Genomic DNA, 17,793 nt, shown 5'->3' with positions numbered 1-17,793 from the left:
ACTACGCGTTTGTGATCTTTTTCATTTGCCTGACGGGTTTTTTTTCGGATCTTCTCTTCCGATCAATAGTCCAACGTTCTTCGATCCATTTTATGATATAACACACCGTGGAACTTGCGATTCCTAACTTTTTTTTCAGATGGCGTAATGCGAGAGATCCTTATTCTCGAAGTACAAGTTTAAAAAACGCATAGTTCTTTCGTCGCCATTTTGAAAATTTTTGCGCACTTGATGAAACTGTGTTACTCATAGAGTGTAAAGCAAAGCCTTGGTATTACATTCCTGTAGTGGAATTTAATCTTCTGTTTTAACCGATACCGAGTGTACGAAACCATTGCATGGCTGATGCTACGATTCAACTGACACTACGAGTCCTTCCAGGTCGAGGCTAGAACATACGACAACTGGTTTGTGAGACCAGCGCCCTATGCATTGAACCGCCAACCCGAGACAACAGTGTAAACAATACACATTAAACTATGACTGCACAAACCAACGGAACTAAAATTGAAGCAATTGCAGTGTGTGCAATTTTTAAACTTTTTCACCTTCTACGTATTCTCTTTCAATTAAATCATTGTAGTGTCTTACCTGCAATTAGTGTATAAATTAATGTGTGCAAATTAATAATATAATGTATATTTGGAATTGAATATGAAATGAGCCTTATTATTCTAGCGGAACATTTTCAATGGTAGCATTGCTAACGAATCGCCATATTGAAAATGGTAACTAAAGACTCGGATGAGTCTCTAGTCTTCAGCACTAGAGATGGTCGGGTATAGAAATTCTTATACCCGAACCCGACCCGTACCCGAGTGATCAGCAAAAAAAATTACCCGTACCCGACCCGTACCCGATTAAAAATTTAAAAAATTACCCGTACCCGACCCGTACCCGATCAATAATAAAAAAAATTACCCGTACCCGACCCGTACCCGATAAAAAATAAAAAAATTTACCCTTACCCGACCCTTACCCGATTAAAAATTACCTGTACCCGTACCCGACCCGAATGAGTAGTAAAAAGTTTACCAAAATTCAGGATGGAAAAAATAAAGTGTTTTAGATAGCGAGTTAGATAGAGCGTATCAGGCTCTAGTTTGTAAGTAAAATACATTAAAATGCTTGTTTACATTTAAACATATAAATACACTGTGAAGCATGAATAGATTTCCAATGTCTTTGGTACTTTATACTCATTTACAAATGTCAACAAAAGGGAGTAATATCTACTCAAATTTTTCGAGAAGCATATTTATCCAAAATGTCGTAATACCCGTTGTATTCAATTCTGGGTAGGTATGGTTTTTACGAAACAGTGTGACTTTTGATCCAATTCTTTAGAACCACAAGTAAGCGTGCTCATTATCTTGACACACAAATAAAAATTCACATTAGAATCACTTAAAAAATCACGAACATCCCCTAAAATTAATAGAGTATCATCGGTTCGTTTACGTGAATTGACCAAACATCAAATAATTCACGTGTATTCCCGGTGTGAAAAATTCAATTTTGGAAATGGTGAACTGTGAGTCCTTCAAGTGTAAGTAGTTTGAACATTTGTGAGAAATTTTTTTTGGTTACATTTTTTTTACTACAAAGCAAAATGAATTATGATTTTGATTTAAATTAATCTGTCAAATATGCCCGTTTTGTAAGCCTCACAAACCCACACCAACGATGTTAACGGGAGCTGGTGGTTTTTACAGCCATTGAACTTCTGTTCCACCTCCTTTGGAACCCTCAACGAGTGAACACGGTGATAATTTGAGCATTTCGCATGAAAAGATTTTCACCCGTACTTTTGCGACTGTCACGCATCGAGATTTTCAGTGAAAAGAAACGTGAACTAACTCGACGTCAACATTTCAAAAGGGCCTAAAAACAATTGACAGATTTTCTTTGTTTACTTTCTCTTTCGACTGTTCATGTTTTTATGGGTAGAATCCTAATGATTTATATGTAAATTTTGAAAATCTCCAACCAATATTTAAAATAACCGTTTTCTGTTATCTGAATGTGATATGAGTACTACACTACATTTTATATATTAATCAAATAATTTTTACTGGATTGTGCATTAAACAGCTTTAAAATGGCAGTCCATTAAAACCTACGTGAAAAGTAGGGTCTGGCCGCAACATCTCAGAGCTAAGGCAGTGTGTCTTATTAAATATGTTATAAAAAAGTAGGGTGGAAAATATTCACATAACTTTTCACGTAACTATGATTGATCGTTTTTTTTTTAATGAAGAAAAGAAATGTTTTTTTCTGAAAAAGATGCCAGTTTTCAGTTCTAGTTCTAGGTGCGAATGTCAAAACCCCTTGAATCAAATTGTTTATTTTTCGGAACAACTGTTTTGCAAAAAAAAAAATCTCGTCAACGTGTAAACATATTTATGTAAAGTACAAATGGTCGGTTAATCGATCAGAAAAAAAATTTTACCCGTACCCGACCCGTATCCGAGTGAGAAGTAAATTTTTTTACCCGACCCGACCCGTACCCGAGTAAGCAGTAAATTTTTTTTACCCGTACCCGACCCGTACCCGATTGAAAATAAAATTTTTTACCCGTACCCGACCAAAAACCCGTCGGGTACGGGTACGGGTCGGGTTTCGGGTAAAATACCCGATACCCGACCATCTCTATTCAGCACCCAATTTAGCTGTAATCATAAAGCATTTCAAAAGTTCTAAGATTTGAGTGCAATCACCTCAGCGGAAATATATTTTCGTTTAGAACTGGAGCACACTAAGACTGTTGGTTACTCATTATCATGTATTCAAAATATTCGAGATCGTTCGCTTGAAACGTTCAACGACCTTTCGTCATTAAGCCACGGCTGCTGCTTTAACGATCCAATGTCCCATATGCACCCTCTCATCTATTCACAATTTGATATCTGTCAGAATTTCAGTCTGCTTGTTGCATGGACAGATACACACGCACATACACAGCCCCATCTAGCAGATCAGGTTGTCGATCTTTCATCCTCACGTGCGTTTTCCCTGTGTGTCGGTGCTGCCTTTCCCAAATAGCTCATATCTGATCATTTTCCACATCTACCAGAGCAGTTCGGGTGGAGATCGACAGCGAACATTGGCAGTGTGTCCGTCAGACCGGTGAATCCTCCGTGTGTGATTGTGATCTTCCATTTGGGTAACAAAATTTGTTTTCGAACCCCCTTGTAGCCCGTATTTTTCCGTTTCCCATGGCCTCCAACTTCTGTGTCGGTCCGGTGTGCGGTGCGGTGCGGTATTGGTGCGAGTAAGTATTTTTCTCTGTTGTTACAAACACACCACTTTGCATACATCCGCGAGCAGAAGCCAACTTTAGTGATCTCGCCCGCCACTACCAGGTCAGTCAATAGTTGTGATTTCGTGGGAAAAAAAGCCGTAAGATAAATATATCGACGGAGTAATAGTTCGTCATGCGGTATTGAGAAGTAACTTCTTGGACTCCTCAAAGTCGAGTTTGGGTAGGTCATTGGAATGTTTTTAAAAGTCATCGATTTCAGAAAAATTGATTCAATTGATTGATAACTGCGACCTTTGAAGTGAAAATAACGAAAAGTGAAGATTCTCATTTCTCATCCGGTGCCGTCCGATTTTCTCGTGTTTGTGATTATTGAGATTTTTCCTAATGAGAAGTCGTGTGTTTTCTGTTTTTCGTAGTTTTTCTCTTGTTCCCTCTGGTGTTTTCGAGGAAAACCTGACGAAGGCGGTCTAAAATTAAAACAAACATTTATGCTATAAATATTCCCCGCGATAATAATAACAACCCCATGGTTGGTGGTGTCAGCGGTGGCAAGGCGATTTGTGCTGCGCGTAATTCGGTTAGTTTTGGGTGTATCGGGCGAGAGCAGTTCCGTGCTGCTTCTGCTGCTAATGGAGATGATTGAGATACTTTTGATGATGCCGTTTGTTGGTAATTGCCTCATAATGGCGAGGTGTTGCAACGGAATGGATGCGGATCGAAACGATCGAATATAAGAACAAAACCAAGCTTGGTGAGCCGAGCGGTGGAATTTTTGACTAAGTGCGATGGTGTTATGATGGTTTGGCTAAAAATAAACGAGTCAAAAAATGTGAGAAATATTATCAAAAAGCTTTTCCGCGTGTTCAAAATGGATAAGTATTGCTATGTTTTGAATTATTTTTTCTAGTCAGAGAGGTTTGGTTAGGTGTAAGAATCGAAGAAAACTATACGGATGTTTTAGCAAACCTAAGTTGAGAAAAAGGTCTAAATACTGCTCTAGAGAGTATGGACGAAATTATGGAAGTTTTTAATATACAATTTTTGTAGAATATACTATTAATATCAGATTAACTTCTGACGGATGTTAGATTCGGCACAGATCTCTTAAGAGTCTTAGTAATAAATTTCGACTCTTTTTTGCAATCTTTTTCCAACTTTTGAATGGTTTGACGCAAGATGAGGCCAGAAGACAGTAGGATCCTTTTCCTGTTGTACCTAGCAGCTATACTGCCCATACTTGCATATCAGTCCCATATGGAAAATCGGCATGTCGAGAAAAAGACGATTAACATTTTTGATTTATTGTGCTACCTAATGCTAAATCATAGTATTATTACTTGAAATATCGGTAATAAACCTTTGCTATTCCAATATTGCAACAAATGAATTTATTGAAATTTGTACAGAATGGGACTAACATGCGGGTACTTTGCATAGGGGACATACATGAGTTGATATTTTTTTCATATTTTACTGCACAACCCCTCAACTTTTATTGCAATTTCTGAGAGTATATTGAGAATAGATTTCATTCCTAAAGCTAACTATTGGCTAATATTGACGAAAATCGATATGGGAATGATATGCGAGTAGCCCTGGGATGTCCTTTGCTGCATCATGATGAAAGTTTTACCGTAGATCATTTTGTTTTACAGAAATTGCAGGTCAGTTTTTACTGACCAAATTTTGAGAATAAAAGCACAAGTTCTACGGTAAATCAGGATGATTACCAAATTCAGTACACTAAAACCTCAATTTACGCGAACTTATTATTATTATTATTATTATATCGTTTATTTATACCCGGTTTCGGTTACGCGAACTTAATTTACGCGAATTTAATTTGCGTAACTTTTTTTTTCGCGTTTTTTTTAAATAACGCGATTTTTTATTTAATTTACGCGATGATCGCGTAGAAAAAAGTTTTTTAATAATGAAGGAAATCTCAATTTATATACATATAAATTGAATATTGTGAAATGTACATAAATGAATTGTTTAGTTTCAAAGAATCTAAATAAGATCGTGGGCATCCAATAATTATCTGGAATGCAAATATTGTATATAATCACTTTTATGTGACTATTGAGTGCGTAGTACTATTCACAGAAAATTGACATACTGTGATAAGATCTGTAAAAGAACTTGCACATCCAAAACCACTTCGGAAAAGGCCTTAAGGTCTACCAACATAACCGATGATCCTTCTAAAAATTACCTGAAGTTCAGGCCATAAGATCTAGTAACTCGGTGTAACAAAGTGCATTAACGAACCTATCGTTCTCGGTCCATATTTGTGATGCCACATGCAATCAATAGGACAGTTGTGATTGCGCTAGGCCATCCAAAAACTACCAGAAAGGTGTAGCTCTACGACTATGAACAGCATTGAAAAATTATACATAAACTGCTGAATGTTCGTGTAGATCTTAAGACCTGTTTTCACCAAAGTTCTTGGACGACTGGCAATCTTCCTGGAACAAGTATAAATAGACAAGTAAGCAATGTGTAGCTCTAAAAGTATAAATCACAAACAAAAAAAGGCAGGTGGGTAATGTCAGAGACATAACTGGATGTCGCGAATACGAAAACAACTGACATGTTCCTTAACACTTTCGAATATCAATTAGTTGATCGATTGTATGAATTATTCAAGCATTCCCCTTTGCCACATTTTTCGCAAAAACAAAGAAGGCTTCACTTGATCTAGATTACTGTGAATTTCACACAGCGAAAAGTGCAAAAATCTAACCAAACTGTTCTAGATTTGCACTAAACTAAGGATATTACCTTTCGAGCTGCGTACAACAAATCCTAATAGTTCTTTAGAAATCAGTCGGTGTTGAATAGTCGTTCGCACCGCACGCGTATAGCTCTTGGCTCCTGGAAATTTTTTCTGGCTACCTAGAGTTTCATTGATTCAAGGCTTCAGTCTTTTTTAAGGCTACCTGAATCACTAACAGTCTTTTTAAAGACTAACAGCCTTTCTCAAGGCTATACAAAGAGTGATATTAGAGTGACTAAGAAATTAATCAGCCTTTTTTAAGGCTAGCTATTCAAAGAACTATTCTTCGAACTAATCAGTCTTTATCAAGACTTTTCCAAACTAGGAGTCTAATCGAAGACTAATTTAGCCTAGTTAATTAAATTTCAAATTCCATTAATTTCAAAAATTCCTGCGTCCAACCGGAAAGGCAACAAGCCTAAGGCTAAAAATAATTCAATACGGAATAAATCACAATCCGTTATTCAACATTTTTCTAATAACATTCACGATCTTATAGAATCTGAATGTAAAAATAAAAGATAACGGACGGATTTCCCTTCCGCTGATCCTATGCCGTCTAACAATATCTACGAGATTCTTCCTGAATCCGATTGTAGCGACATAGAAGAAAATTCTTCAAAAATTCCCAAAATGGACGCTTGTCGTTCTGAGAAGAAACATCAATGTAGGGAACGGGTATAGCGTGATGGATAAGTCGATGCCTTTCACGCAGCCCACCTGGGTTTGATTCCCAACCCCGCACACAGAAAACTTCTCTGGTCCGAAGAGGTGAATGACCGTAATGTTAAAACCTCTATAATAGAAACAAAAAAAACATCAATGTATGCCACCAGTGACGGTGATGATTTCCGACTTCAAAGCATTCCGGATTGAGCTTTCTACTTTTCTCCCGGAAGTAAAAGTCTCATTTCAAATCGGACGAAGAGGAGAATGTCGAGTCTTGGTTGATGGATTGGAAGATTATGAACGTCTTATCCGATATTTGTCCGAGAAACTTCATAAATTTTATTCATATAATATGAAATCAGACAGACCCTTCAAGGCTGTCTTGAAAGGCTTATCAAATGATCAAAATACTGATGAAATTAAAAATGAACTAAAAGAATTGCTTGGTTTTGCCCCTTCCCAAGTAATATTTATGAAAAAAGAGCGAATGGTACTTCTAAACCACGCTCTGGAATTTCCCATGAACTTTACCTAATACACTTAAATCGAAGTGATGTAAACAATTTGAAAACTTTAGAAAAAGTACGTTTCATTTCCCATATTAAAATTCATTGGGAACATTATAAACGGCATAATCGTATTGCAAACTTAACGCAATGTCGTCGTTGCCAAGGCTTCGGCCATGGAACCAAAAATTGTCATATGGATATACGGTGTTTGAATTGTGGTAAATCGCATTCGAAAGACGTTTGTCCAATGAATGAAACCACTGATAAATTTTCATGTTCAAATTGCGATGGAAATCATGAATCCAATTATTTGAAATGTCCTGTAAGGGAAAAAATTTAAACTCTCGTTCGCTTAGACAACAACGACCTTAAATTTACAGAACATACCTGAAAATCAAAAAACCGTTACAAATGCCACGCCTACTTCTTCTAAGGCACTTATTTCTTCGAATTTAAAACAAAAAACAGGTACGCCTGCCAATTCGTCTTCTAACGAAAACAATTTATTGACAGGTAGATCGACTTCGTCATCATCTTCTTCTAATGTCAGTTATGCCAGTATAACAGGTAGGAATCTACCACTTAATTCTTGTAATGTAAATAATCAAAACACAGGACCGCCTTGCAGTTCATCTTCTAGCGAAAACAATTTATTAATAGGTAGATCGGCCATATCATCTTCTTTTAATGGCAGTCTACCTACAAATATTCCTTCAATGCCAATTCGCTTCTTTAAATGAAGTTAATTTAGGCGATATAACTGAAAATAAAATGATCTACCTATAAGATCAACTTTTTCAAATGATCATCCGAATGAATTCGACTTCATCACTTTTTGAAGCATTTCAAATCGGATGACAATTCGCAAATAATATTATAATGAATTTAAAATTTAACAGTGATGTTAAATAATTATTTGAATATTTTAAATTGGAATGCTGGATCTTTAAAATCGAGTGAAGATGAATTTTATAATTTTCTCATAGTTCACAAAATTCATATTGCCATTGTGACAGAAACTTTTCTTAAACCAAATGTCAAATTGAAAAGTAATCCACATTTTGTGGTTCATCGATTTGACAGGTTTACTGGAATGGGTGGTGGAGTTGCCATTTTTGTCCAACGGCAAATTAAACGCCGAATTTTACCTTCTTTCAATACTAAAGTTATTGGAAGCTTGGGAATCGAAGTTGAAACCATTCATGGAATATATTTCATCGCTGGAGCATATTTGCCATTCCAATGCACCGGCGAACAATTAAATTTCTTTAAAGGCGATTTGCAAAAACTCACAAGATATCGACCGAAAATTTTCGTAATAGAGGACTTAAATGCAAAGCATGTCCAGTGGAATTGTAGGAAAAATAACCGTAATGGAAAAATACTTCATAATCAACTCTCAGCTGGTTACTTCACAGTTCTTCTTCCCAGTAATCCGACTTGTTTGTCTTCCATGAAAAACCCGTCTACAATTGATCTGGTTCTAACAGATCAAAGTCACATTTGTAGTGAACCGATTACACATGCTGACTTTGACTCAGATCATCTTCCTGTAACATTCAGACTTTCCAACGAAGCTATAATTAATCCAATTAGTTCTATATTCAACTATCATAGAGCTAATTGGTTGGATTACAGATCGCACATTGAAAATCATGTGGATCATGAAACTATTTTAGAAAATTCTGCGGACATCGACACAGCAATTGATAATTTGAATCATTATATTATCGAAGCTAGAAATCTTTCAGTTCCCAAAGCTCAAACTAAATTAAATTCTCCTATCATCGATGACAATCTTCAACTGCTCATTCGGTTGAAGAATGTTCGTCGACGACACTATCACCGTTATCGTGATCCTGCTATGAAAAACATAGTTAAGGATTTACAAAAAGAAATTAAACATAGATTTACTCTTTTGCGAAATGAAAATTTCGCTTATGAAGTTGAACAAATTAAACCATATTCTAAACCTTTCTGGAAACTTTCTAAGGTTCTTAAGAAACCTCAGAAACCAATTCCTGCTCTCAAGGAAGTTAAGCAGTTCGAGAATGCACACATTTTTAATTTGAACGTTGTGAGTCCTATTGAAAATGAAGTCTCACTGAAATATGATCATATTTCAACCCAAGTGTTATCACAAGATGACATTATTGAGACGAATTTTGATGAAATTAAATCAATTATTAGGAAACTTAAAAACATGAAGGCTCCTGGTAATGATTATTATTAAAAATCTTCCCGATGTTGCCTTGAGACTCCTAGTTAAAATTTTCAAGAAGTGTTTTTCATTAGCTTACTTCCCAAAAAGATGGAAAAACGCTAAAGTAATTCCTATCCTCAAACCTGATAAAAACCCGGCAGAAACATCAAGTTATCGATCAATTAGCTTACTTTCTTCTATCAGTAAACTTTTTGAAAAAATTATCTTGTTGAGAATGATGTCTCATACGAGGTCTGTTCAAAAAGTTCCCGGAATTTTTTAATTGCGCGCGTCTGGAGAGTCCGGCGGTCAAATTTTTTTTTATTGTATTGGTACACATGTCCCTAATGTATGGTGAAATTTTCAGCTGTATTCATTGTTTAAATTCTGTCTTGTAGCGGCTGGTGTAGACGTGTTCTTTTTAGCTCGGCGATTTTTGTTAGTTTAAACAATGGAAGAATTGAAGAGTCAAAGAATTTGTATTAAATTTTGCGTGAAAAATGAAATAAAGTGTAACCAAGTGTGCGAAATGTTACAGAGAGCCTACGGTGAGTCTGCTATGAAAAAAAACAAGTGTTTAAGAGTGGTATAAGCGTTTCCAAGATGGCCGCGAAGACGTTGAAGACGACGAACGCTCCGGTCGACCCAGCACGTCAATAATCGATGAAAATGTGGGAAAAGTGGAAAAAATGATTATGGATGATCGCCGAAACTATTAGAGAAGCTGCTGATGAAGTTGGCATATCAGTTGGCTCATGCCATCATATTTTTTCAAATGTTTCGGGCATGAAACGAGTGGCAGCAAACTTCGTTCCAAAACTGCTGAATTTTGATCAAAAAAACAAACGCATTACCATCGCTCAGGAGCTGTTAAACGACGTCAACGACGATCCAAATTTACTTGAAAGGGTCATAACTGGTGATGAAACATGGGTGTACGGTTATGATGTCGAAACAAAAGCACAATCGTCCACGTGGAAGCACCCAACGTCACCAAGAGTGAATCGCTGAGAGTGCTACACGGAGAACCCGCAGATCACAAAATTACAATATCGCAATTGTTGTTTCACGCCCTGGTTGTTTCAACTAAAATGTTGTTGATTTAACTAACATATCTGTTGATTTTGACATAACCATTCAGGTAACCGAAATTGTTGCATTCAAATGCTGTCACTTGGCGGAGAACGAAGACAGCAAAACGCAGAACAAAAAACCTCTTCATTTCACCAGGAGCGTTTCATATTGAAAATTTTCAATGGTAAATGAACGTCATTTAGGTTAGTTACGTAGTGGTCGTTTTATGTAAGTGAAAGTATACAGAAGAATATAACAGTCAATTGTAAACCAAGTTTTCCATGTGTTAAATAGATATTCCTACAGTATAAATGTTTTAATTTCATCTGAGAGTAATGTATTCTAGGACAGTTCATGTCAATGTTATTAAAACCGCTTAACGCTGAAAAATTTGCTGCAAAAGTGAAGTGGTACTATTTGTATTTTCTTTAAAGTGTATCTGTAGCATTAGGTTTACCAGCGAGCCATTCTGCAAGTGAAGGAAAAATTTCCTAATTCCCTGTGACCATTTTGCTGGTGAGTTCCCTTTTGAGAATTGTAATCTTTTGGCTCATTTCCATATCCTTTGTGAGTTTAGTGATAAAGATATAAGCAGTTAATTAGGTAAAATTTCGTTGTTCAAGCAGTGAACGATTAGCTGCCCCCGAAGAGGCTAACAGTAAAAAATATTTATTGCAATTGGCGTTTTAAGTTCAAATAACTGAATAATTGGTTGAAACAACTGAGACATTTTTTTGCTTTCATGCATACAAGTAACTTTGCTGGGATTGTGTCTTTGCTCAATTGCACGAGTGACATCTCATTGAAACGTTTCATTGTTCGCTCAGGGTGTTTGGCATTGCTCAACTGAAACGTTTCAACGAAACGGGTGTCGTTGCTAAGCTGCCAGCACGATAAATCAAAAATGACAGATTAGTTAAAACAACAGTCGATTAGTTGTACCAAATTTTAACCAATCGAAATCAGAAAAATAACTAATATTTTAGTTGTTTTGCGATCGCTGGCTTCTCCGTGTACAGAGCATTACAAAAAGTGACTATCAGGGGTGTTGCGAAGACTGGAAAAAACGCTGGCATAAGTGTGTTATATCTAGGGGGGATTACTTTGAAGGGTACCATATAGATGTAGACGAATAAATAAATATTTTTTTAGAAAAATGAGAATTCCGGGTACTTTTTGAACAGACCTCGTATAAATGAGAATTCCATTTTTTTACCAGAGCAGTTTGGATTTCGTCATGAACATTCAACTACTCATCAACTTGTCAGAGTAACGAACAAGATAAAAGCAAATAAATCTTCTGGGTTATCCACTGGTATATATTTGAAATAAATACGAAACTCAAGCTTGCGATTTTTAGGGAAAATGTGATAACTCATCATAGTCTTGTTCAAACCTAGATTCTAAAATTTGCAGCTTTATAGCTATGTTTATACCTAGATTCTAAAACAGTTTTTTGGCGGAACATTTTTAGGTTTTCATTCTGCCGGCATCTCTGACCGGGAGCCGAACATAGCTGAGTGGAATATTCATTCACATTTCTGGATTGATTAATTAGATTTTACAAACATCGTTACACTGTTGGAGTCTAGTGGAAAACGAATGCTAATGGCAAACGTTTCTGGCAGTCATTATCCCACCGATCTTGTATATGTCAAAACCTACAACGATGATTAAACGACCACTTTCGCACGACCTACAGAAGCATGGTTCGTACCTGCAAAAACAAACTTTTTGAGAGCAAGTCGCCACTCGTCCTCAGCATTGACGTAAAACGTTCACTTTTTTGACTCGTCTGTCGCTATAATGTCTTTTCAACTGGTGTTTTGAAAATAACTTTTGAGCGAAGCACAAGATCACGGATTTATTAGTCACATTTCTAATATCGCTGTTACGTTGTCTTTTTGTTTCATGATTCCAGAGCACTTCACGTCACAGCTGGTGGTGAACCTTCCTTTGAAAGGGTCGATCGCGGCACACAGCCCCGAACAACTGATCCCGTCGAGTAGTCCGAGGTATTGTAGCCTCAAGCGTGTCAAATTTTCCCTGTCACCAGCTTAGCTCAATAAAGCCGTCAAAATAGGTGCCATGGGGAAAGACTACTACAAAACCTTGGGCATACCGAAAGGGTCCACGGATGAGGACATCAAGAAGGCGTACCGGAAGCTGGCGTTGAAATATCACCCGGACAAAAACAAAAGTCCCGGTGCAGAGGAAAAGTTCAAGGAGGTGGCCGAGGCATACGAGGTTTTGTCGGATAAAAAGAAACGAGAGTTGTATGACAAATATGGCGAGGATGGACTGAAAGGAAGTGAGTTCCGTTTTTTTTGTTTTTGTTCTTGTTGTGTGACATTCAACATTGTGGCCCAACATTGATGCTGTGTTTCCGTTTCTATTTTACAGGGGCGTCAAACGGCACTACAAATTCATCACAAAACTTCACATATGAATTCCATGGTGACCCGCGGGCGACATTTGCACAGTTTTTCGGTTCAAGCAATCCATTTGCCTCCTTCTTCGATATGCACAATGATATTCTATTCAATGACAGTCTGTTTAATGACGATGAGTTTTTCACGTCCTTCGGTGGACTGGGGAACCGGCACGGACTGGGAGGAGCATTTAGGTGAGACGTCCGAAATGATTCCGTTTGACATTGGAATGAATCAACAGCAGGTTTTCCATTTTCCTTTTCCAAAACAAAAAAAAACATTGAAAATAGGTCACACTCTTTCAACGTGCACTCACCGCTCAAGAAGGAAAAAGTGCAGGATCCACCGATCGAGCACGATCTGTACGTGACGCTGGAGGAGATCTACCATGGCTGTGTTAAGAAGATGAAAATCTCCCGAAGGGTACTGCAACCGGATGGTACCTCGAAAAAGGAGGACAAATACGTCAGTATATCGGTCCGGCCGGGCTGGAAGTCGGGCACCAAGGTGACTTTCCAGAAGGAAGGTGACCAAGCGAAAGGAAAGATACCTGCCGACATAGTTTTTATAATCCGCGACAAACCGCACGTTTGGTTCAGGCGAGAGGGCAGCGACCTGCGGTACACGGCGCGGTTAACACTGAAACAGGTAAGTGTGTTGGCATAGATTTAGACATGTCAGTTTATCGGAACCATAGCGAACGATAGTTTTTGCGCTATCGTTTTTCTTTGAATTTCGTTCATTAGGATTACTACGACAAAAGATTAGCAATCAAAAGACAGTTAGTGCGTACGTCCAAAACAAGATTTACTGCTCCCATTAAGTGACAATCATGGCACATAAATCTAATCACCTCACGTCAGTGAGACGGACAGTTATCCTTTTCATGTGACATGGCGATTTGAAACAAGCACTGGATACTTGGAAGTTTTTGATACCAATTTGCTCGCGATCGGAGCTAACTAAATGGTGCATGATGATTATAAATTGCTCCCTGCTATGCCACAAATCAATTTGATTGGAAAACTTGATTGACCGCCGTAACAGTTCGGGGACGCGGTTTTTTTTCCCGAGACCACACGCATGGGGTTGGTTCTAACTGTCCACGTTTTGAGCGGTGGTAACTGATTCGATATGTTTTCCTAAAGTCTATTAAAATAAAACTTTTTGCGATTCTACAAAAAAAAACACGGCCGTACCTGTGGCCGTTCATTTCCGAGCATAAATCGAGCCACATAAAGCCGGTCGAACATGAAATTGCAAATCAATTTCCATATTTGCACATAGTTTTTTTTTGCTGCAGTATCCATCAATCTGGCCCAGATGTTTGCCGGCTAGTGCCGTAAGCCGACGGGGACATTCGAACAGTGTTCGTGATTTTTATCCCTCGCGAACGCTTATGTAAACTGTGTAGTGTGGCTAAAAGTGGTCATCCAATGGCTTGCAGCAGCAGGTGAACTATTGCCGATTTGTGGTTTGCTGTTGATAATTCAGCTCCTATGTTTGTCTAGCGAGGGCCGTTTTTGATCGGACATGATGCTAGTCACAAATGTAGCACCGTCGATTGCTGCTACGTTGATGAATTAAAATTTAGAAACAAAAATCATGTTTTTTCAAATACATACAAATTGCATCGAAGAAATATCCGGAAAGCTTTCGTTATCCATGTTCTGGAATGGAATCGATACAAATAAAACGAAGAAGGATGCAATGTACACAATGTTATGTATTGCGTTATATCATATTTCTTTGATTTTCCCTTGGAAGATCACTAGTGATAGCTTTACTAGACTGTCACTGGCTAAAATCTTTCATATCAGTTGAAATTGGTTGTCTGATAGAAACCTTTTTTAATCTATCTAGTAGTGTAGTTTGCGACTTCAATGGTCCAAACCGGAGCAACCTCTGCATGCGCTGCAAGAGGAAAGAAACAGGCCACATTATGGACGGATTCACCTGTCCCATGAGCGAAGGAAATAGAGGATGCAAATAGTCCAGCTGAACCTAAGTCACTGTGCACCTGGGCAGCAACTGTTGCATCAGTCAGTAGTGAAGTGAAGTACAGGAGCAGGGTGGACGGTGGACCCTCGACAAGTTATTTATTTATTTATGAGCAAGGAAAAAGCTCGCTAGAGCTAAGATTTTTGTTCTCCTTCTCCAGTGGGCATAAAACCTTCTCATTTTTTGTTTCAACAGATTACGTTTGTACGAATCATAAATATCCGAATCTTAAATTAACCTGATTTAAGCTACAAAGCTAACTACCAACTATTCATATCGAGTAATTATCTCATCAAAACTAGCGGAAAAATATTCGGAGAAGACGGTTTTTAATGCTGTTACGAGGTAAATTGAAATTAAATTCATCAGAGAAAATATTGAATACCCGACACATACTCGGTTAACGGTTAATTGAAGCCATAGTTAGTTCTAGTACGAGGAATTCGTTTATTTGTTTGCTTGTTCCATCTGACAATAAAAATCTTAATGAATATAAGGTCACATTATAAAATCGAGGATTGCAACACTTATGTGATGATTCACCAAAATCGAATAAATTTTCAACTAGGGAGAAAGTTCGTACACATGCTGTAATAGGTTCGTTGGCTCCAAACGGTGTCCGATGGTATCTTCGTTTAAGCAAGCATGTTGGTCGTAGAGTTCGTTGTGAAACCCGGAAGTCGATGAGAGACAGGATCTTTGGAGAGTCGATTTTGCCGTTGATAATTTTCGCCACAAACGCAGCTTGTTGAATCTTCCTACGTCGTTCCAGGGTGTCAAGATGTAAGAGGTGACATCGATCAGGGTACGGTGACAGATCCAAAGGATTTCGCCAGGAGAATTCTCTTAGCGCAAGTCGAATAAATCTTCTTGGAACACGCTCAATCCGCAAGTTTCAAACGAGTTGATATGGACTCCATACTAAACAATGTGGACCCTTAAAATCTCTGCTGATTTCAGCTATGAATCCGAGTTGTTTCGTTGCCTTAGATATTAAAGCAGAACGATGCTGATTAAATGTGAGTTTCGCATCCAATACAACACAAAGGTCGTTAACGCGGTCAACTCTTGTAAGTGTTTGTCAATCAATTTTGAAGTCGAAGATTAATGGATGAAGTATTCGGAGAAATGTAATTACTTGACATTTGGCAATGCTGATCACAAGATGGTTTCGCCGACACCATGCGACAAATTCATCTAGCAGTTCTTGAAGATGGACGCAGTCGTCATAAGTACGAATTACTAAGTACAGCTTAATATTGTCAGCGTAGATCAGCTTGCATCCATAACCAAGCAGCAATGCGGCATCGTTGAAAAACAGTGCGAACAGAAGGGGACCCATATCTCTGCCTTGCGGAACTCTTCATTTATTCGTAAACGGGAATGAAACTGAGGTTCCCAATTGTACACGTAGAACTCTACCACACAAATAGGAACTTAATCATTCAACGAACTTGTGTGATGCACCAAGTCGAATCAGTTTACATAATAGAATTCGGTGGTCTATACGATTAAAGAAGGTCGAGGTAAAATCGAGCAAATTCATACTAACGGATCGTCCTGGAATAAATCCATGCTGTTCGTTTGATATATAACTTTTCTTACGAGAGAGAACAATAGAGCTGACAACTATTTCGAATAGCTTGGAGGCAGCAGATAGGCCCGTAATACCACGATAATTTCTCGATCACCGTTTTTGTATATTGGAAACATGAACGACTGCTTCCATATCGTTAGAAATATACCATGCTCGAACGATTTGTTGAAAACATAACATAATGTTTTTGCAATGACTTAGCGGAAACATATATTGGAGAAGCCAAACGAATGAAAAACTAACAGAAAAGATGAATTTTTGGAAAAAAGATACGCTCAGAGACAGGACTCGAACCTGCGTTCTTATGCATTCCGTGCATACGCGCTACCATTTCGCCACTCTGAATCTTGTTTTAGTCACTCTAAAACGCCAAACAGACACAATAGCGCGTAAATCGAACGCGGTCTACATCCTGGCCGTCACCCGACCGATACCTTATATCCAAACATCTTCTCTGTCCATCAAACACTAGTCTTCTCGCTTTATACCTATTTCTCCGATCAAGCATTGAGTAGGAGAGTGTATTTATAATCGCTTGTCACCTTCTTTAATGGTGCCAGTCGCTGGACATCGTCAGCGACAGACATTTTCGCTTCGAATTCACAAAGTTCCAAAAATTCCTGGGGTTCCTACGTAGGTCCGTTTGAACTCGCATGACGTAAGCTCTATATAAACCGGAATTCTAAGAAAGGGATTAAACCGCAAATTACACCGATGAATGTCAAAACTTAGCTGTTGTTGGAGATCTGCGAGATCGATTCGAGATTGGAATAAGTCCGCGACGAAAACAGCTTTTAGTGTATCTCGGCGGACAGTACAAGTCGAGGCGCAAGAGCCTACATCGGTTTTCATAGTTTGGAAAATTCAATGAATCTCTCCAAGGCAGGTGACATGAAGCAAAACGAATGAGCTTGAGCTGAACAGTTTCATGCGCTGCTTATCAGTTTGGTAATATGGTGCCCAAACAACAACAGCATTCTCCAGTGTAGAGCGCAATATAACGATTTCAGGCAGTATAAGTTATTGGAATTTGTTGAAATACGAAAAATAAAACCAAGAATTTTGAATGCTTTAGAGAGGGTGTATTATATGTGATCTTTGAAACTAAGTTTTGAGTTCAATAACACTCTTAGATTCTTGATTGATGTCTCCCGTTTTAGTAACGCTTGCGCTATCATACGTAAACGTGATTCGTTTATACAAGAAAGAAAACATGGATCATTTAGAGGCACCAGTTAGAAAATACATCCAACTGTTA

At 38.0% G+C, this 17,793-nt stretch overlaps 1 protein-coding gene across 5 annotated transcripts in view; it reads left to right on the top strand.

Moving 5' to 3' along the window:
* The window catches only part of LOC131430223 (dnaJ protein homolog 1-like), a 167,244-nt gene that overhangs the window by 113,773 nt on the left and 35,678 nt on the right, over positions 1–17,793 (top strand). For 4 of the 5 annotated variants that reach the window (XM_058594981.1, XM_058594980.1, XM_058594979.1 and 1 more), the window contains exons 4-6: positions 12,427–12,816; positions 12,909–13,131; positions 13,228–13,585. In XM_058594981.1, the coding sequence (XP_058450964.1) occupies positions 12,594–12,816; positions 12,909–13,131; positions 13,228–13,585 (804 nt within the window). In that variant the 5' untranslated portion in view covers positions 12,427–12,593. Of the gene's footprint in view, positions 1–3,334; positions 3,486–12,426; positions 12,817–12,908; positions 13,132–13,227; positions 13,586–17,793 lie in introns of those variants that run through there. The other variant, XM_058594983.1, reaches the window with a different exon arrangement.

The sequence above is a fragment of the Malaya genurostris genome, chromosome 2 (assembly GCF_030247185.1).
Source record: "Malaya genurostris strain Urasoe2022 chromosome 2, Malgen_1.1, whole genome shotgun sequence".
Lineage (NCBI taxonomy): Eukaryota > Metazoa > Arthropoda > Insecta > Diptera > Culicidae > Malaya > Malaya genurostris.
The sequence above is the reverse complement of the archived record's forward strand: the minus strand, read 5'-3'. Positions and strand labels throughout refer to the sequence as shown.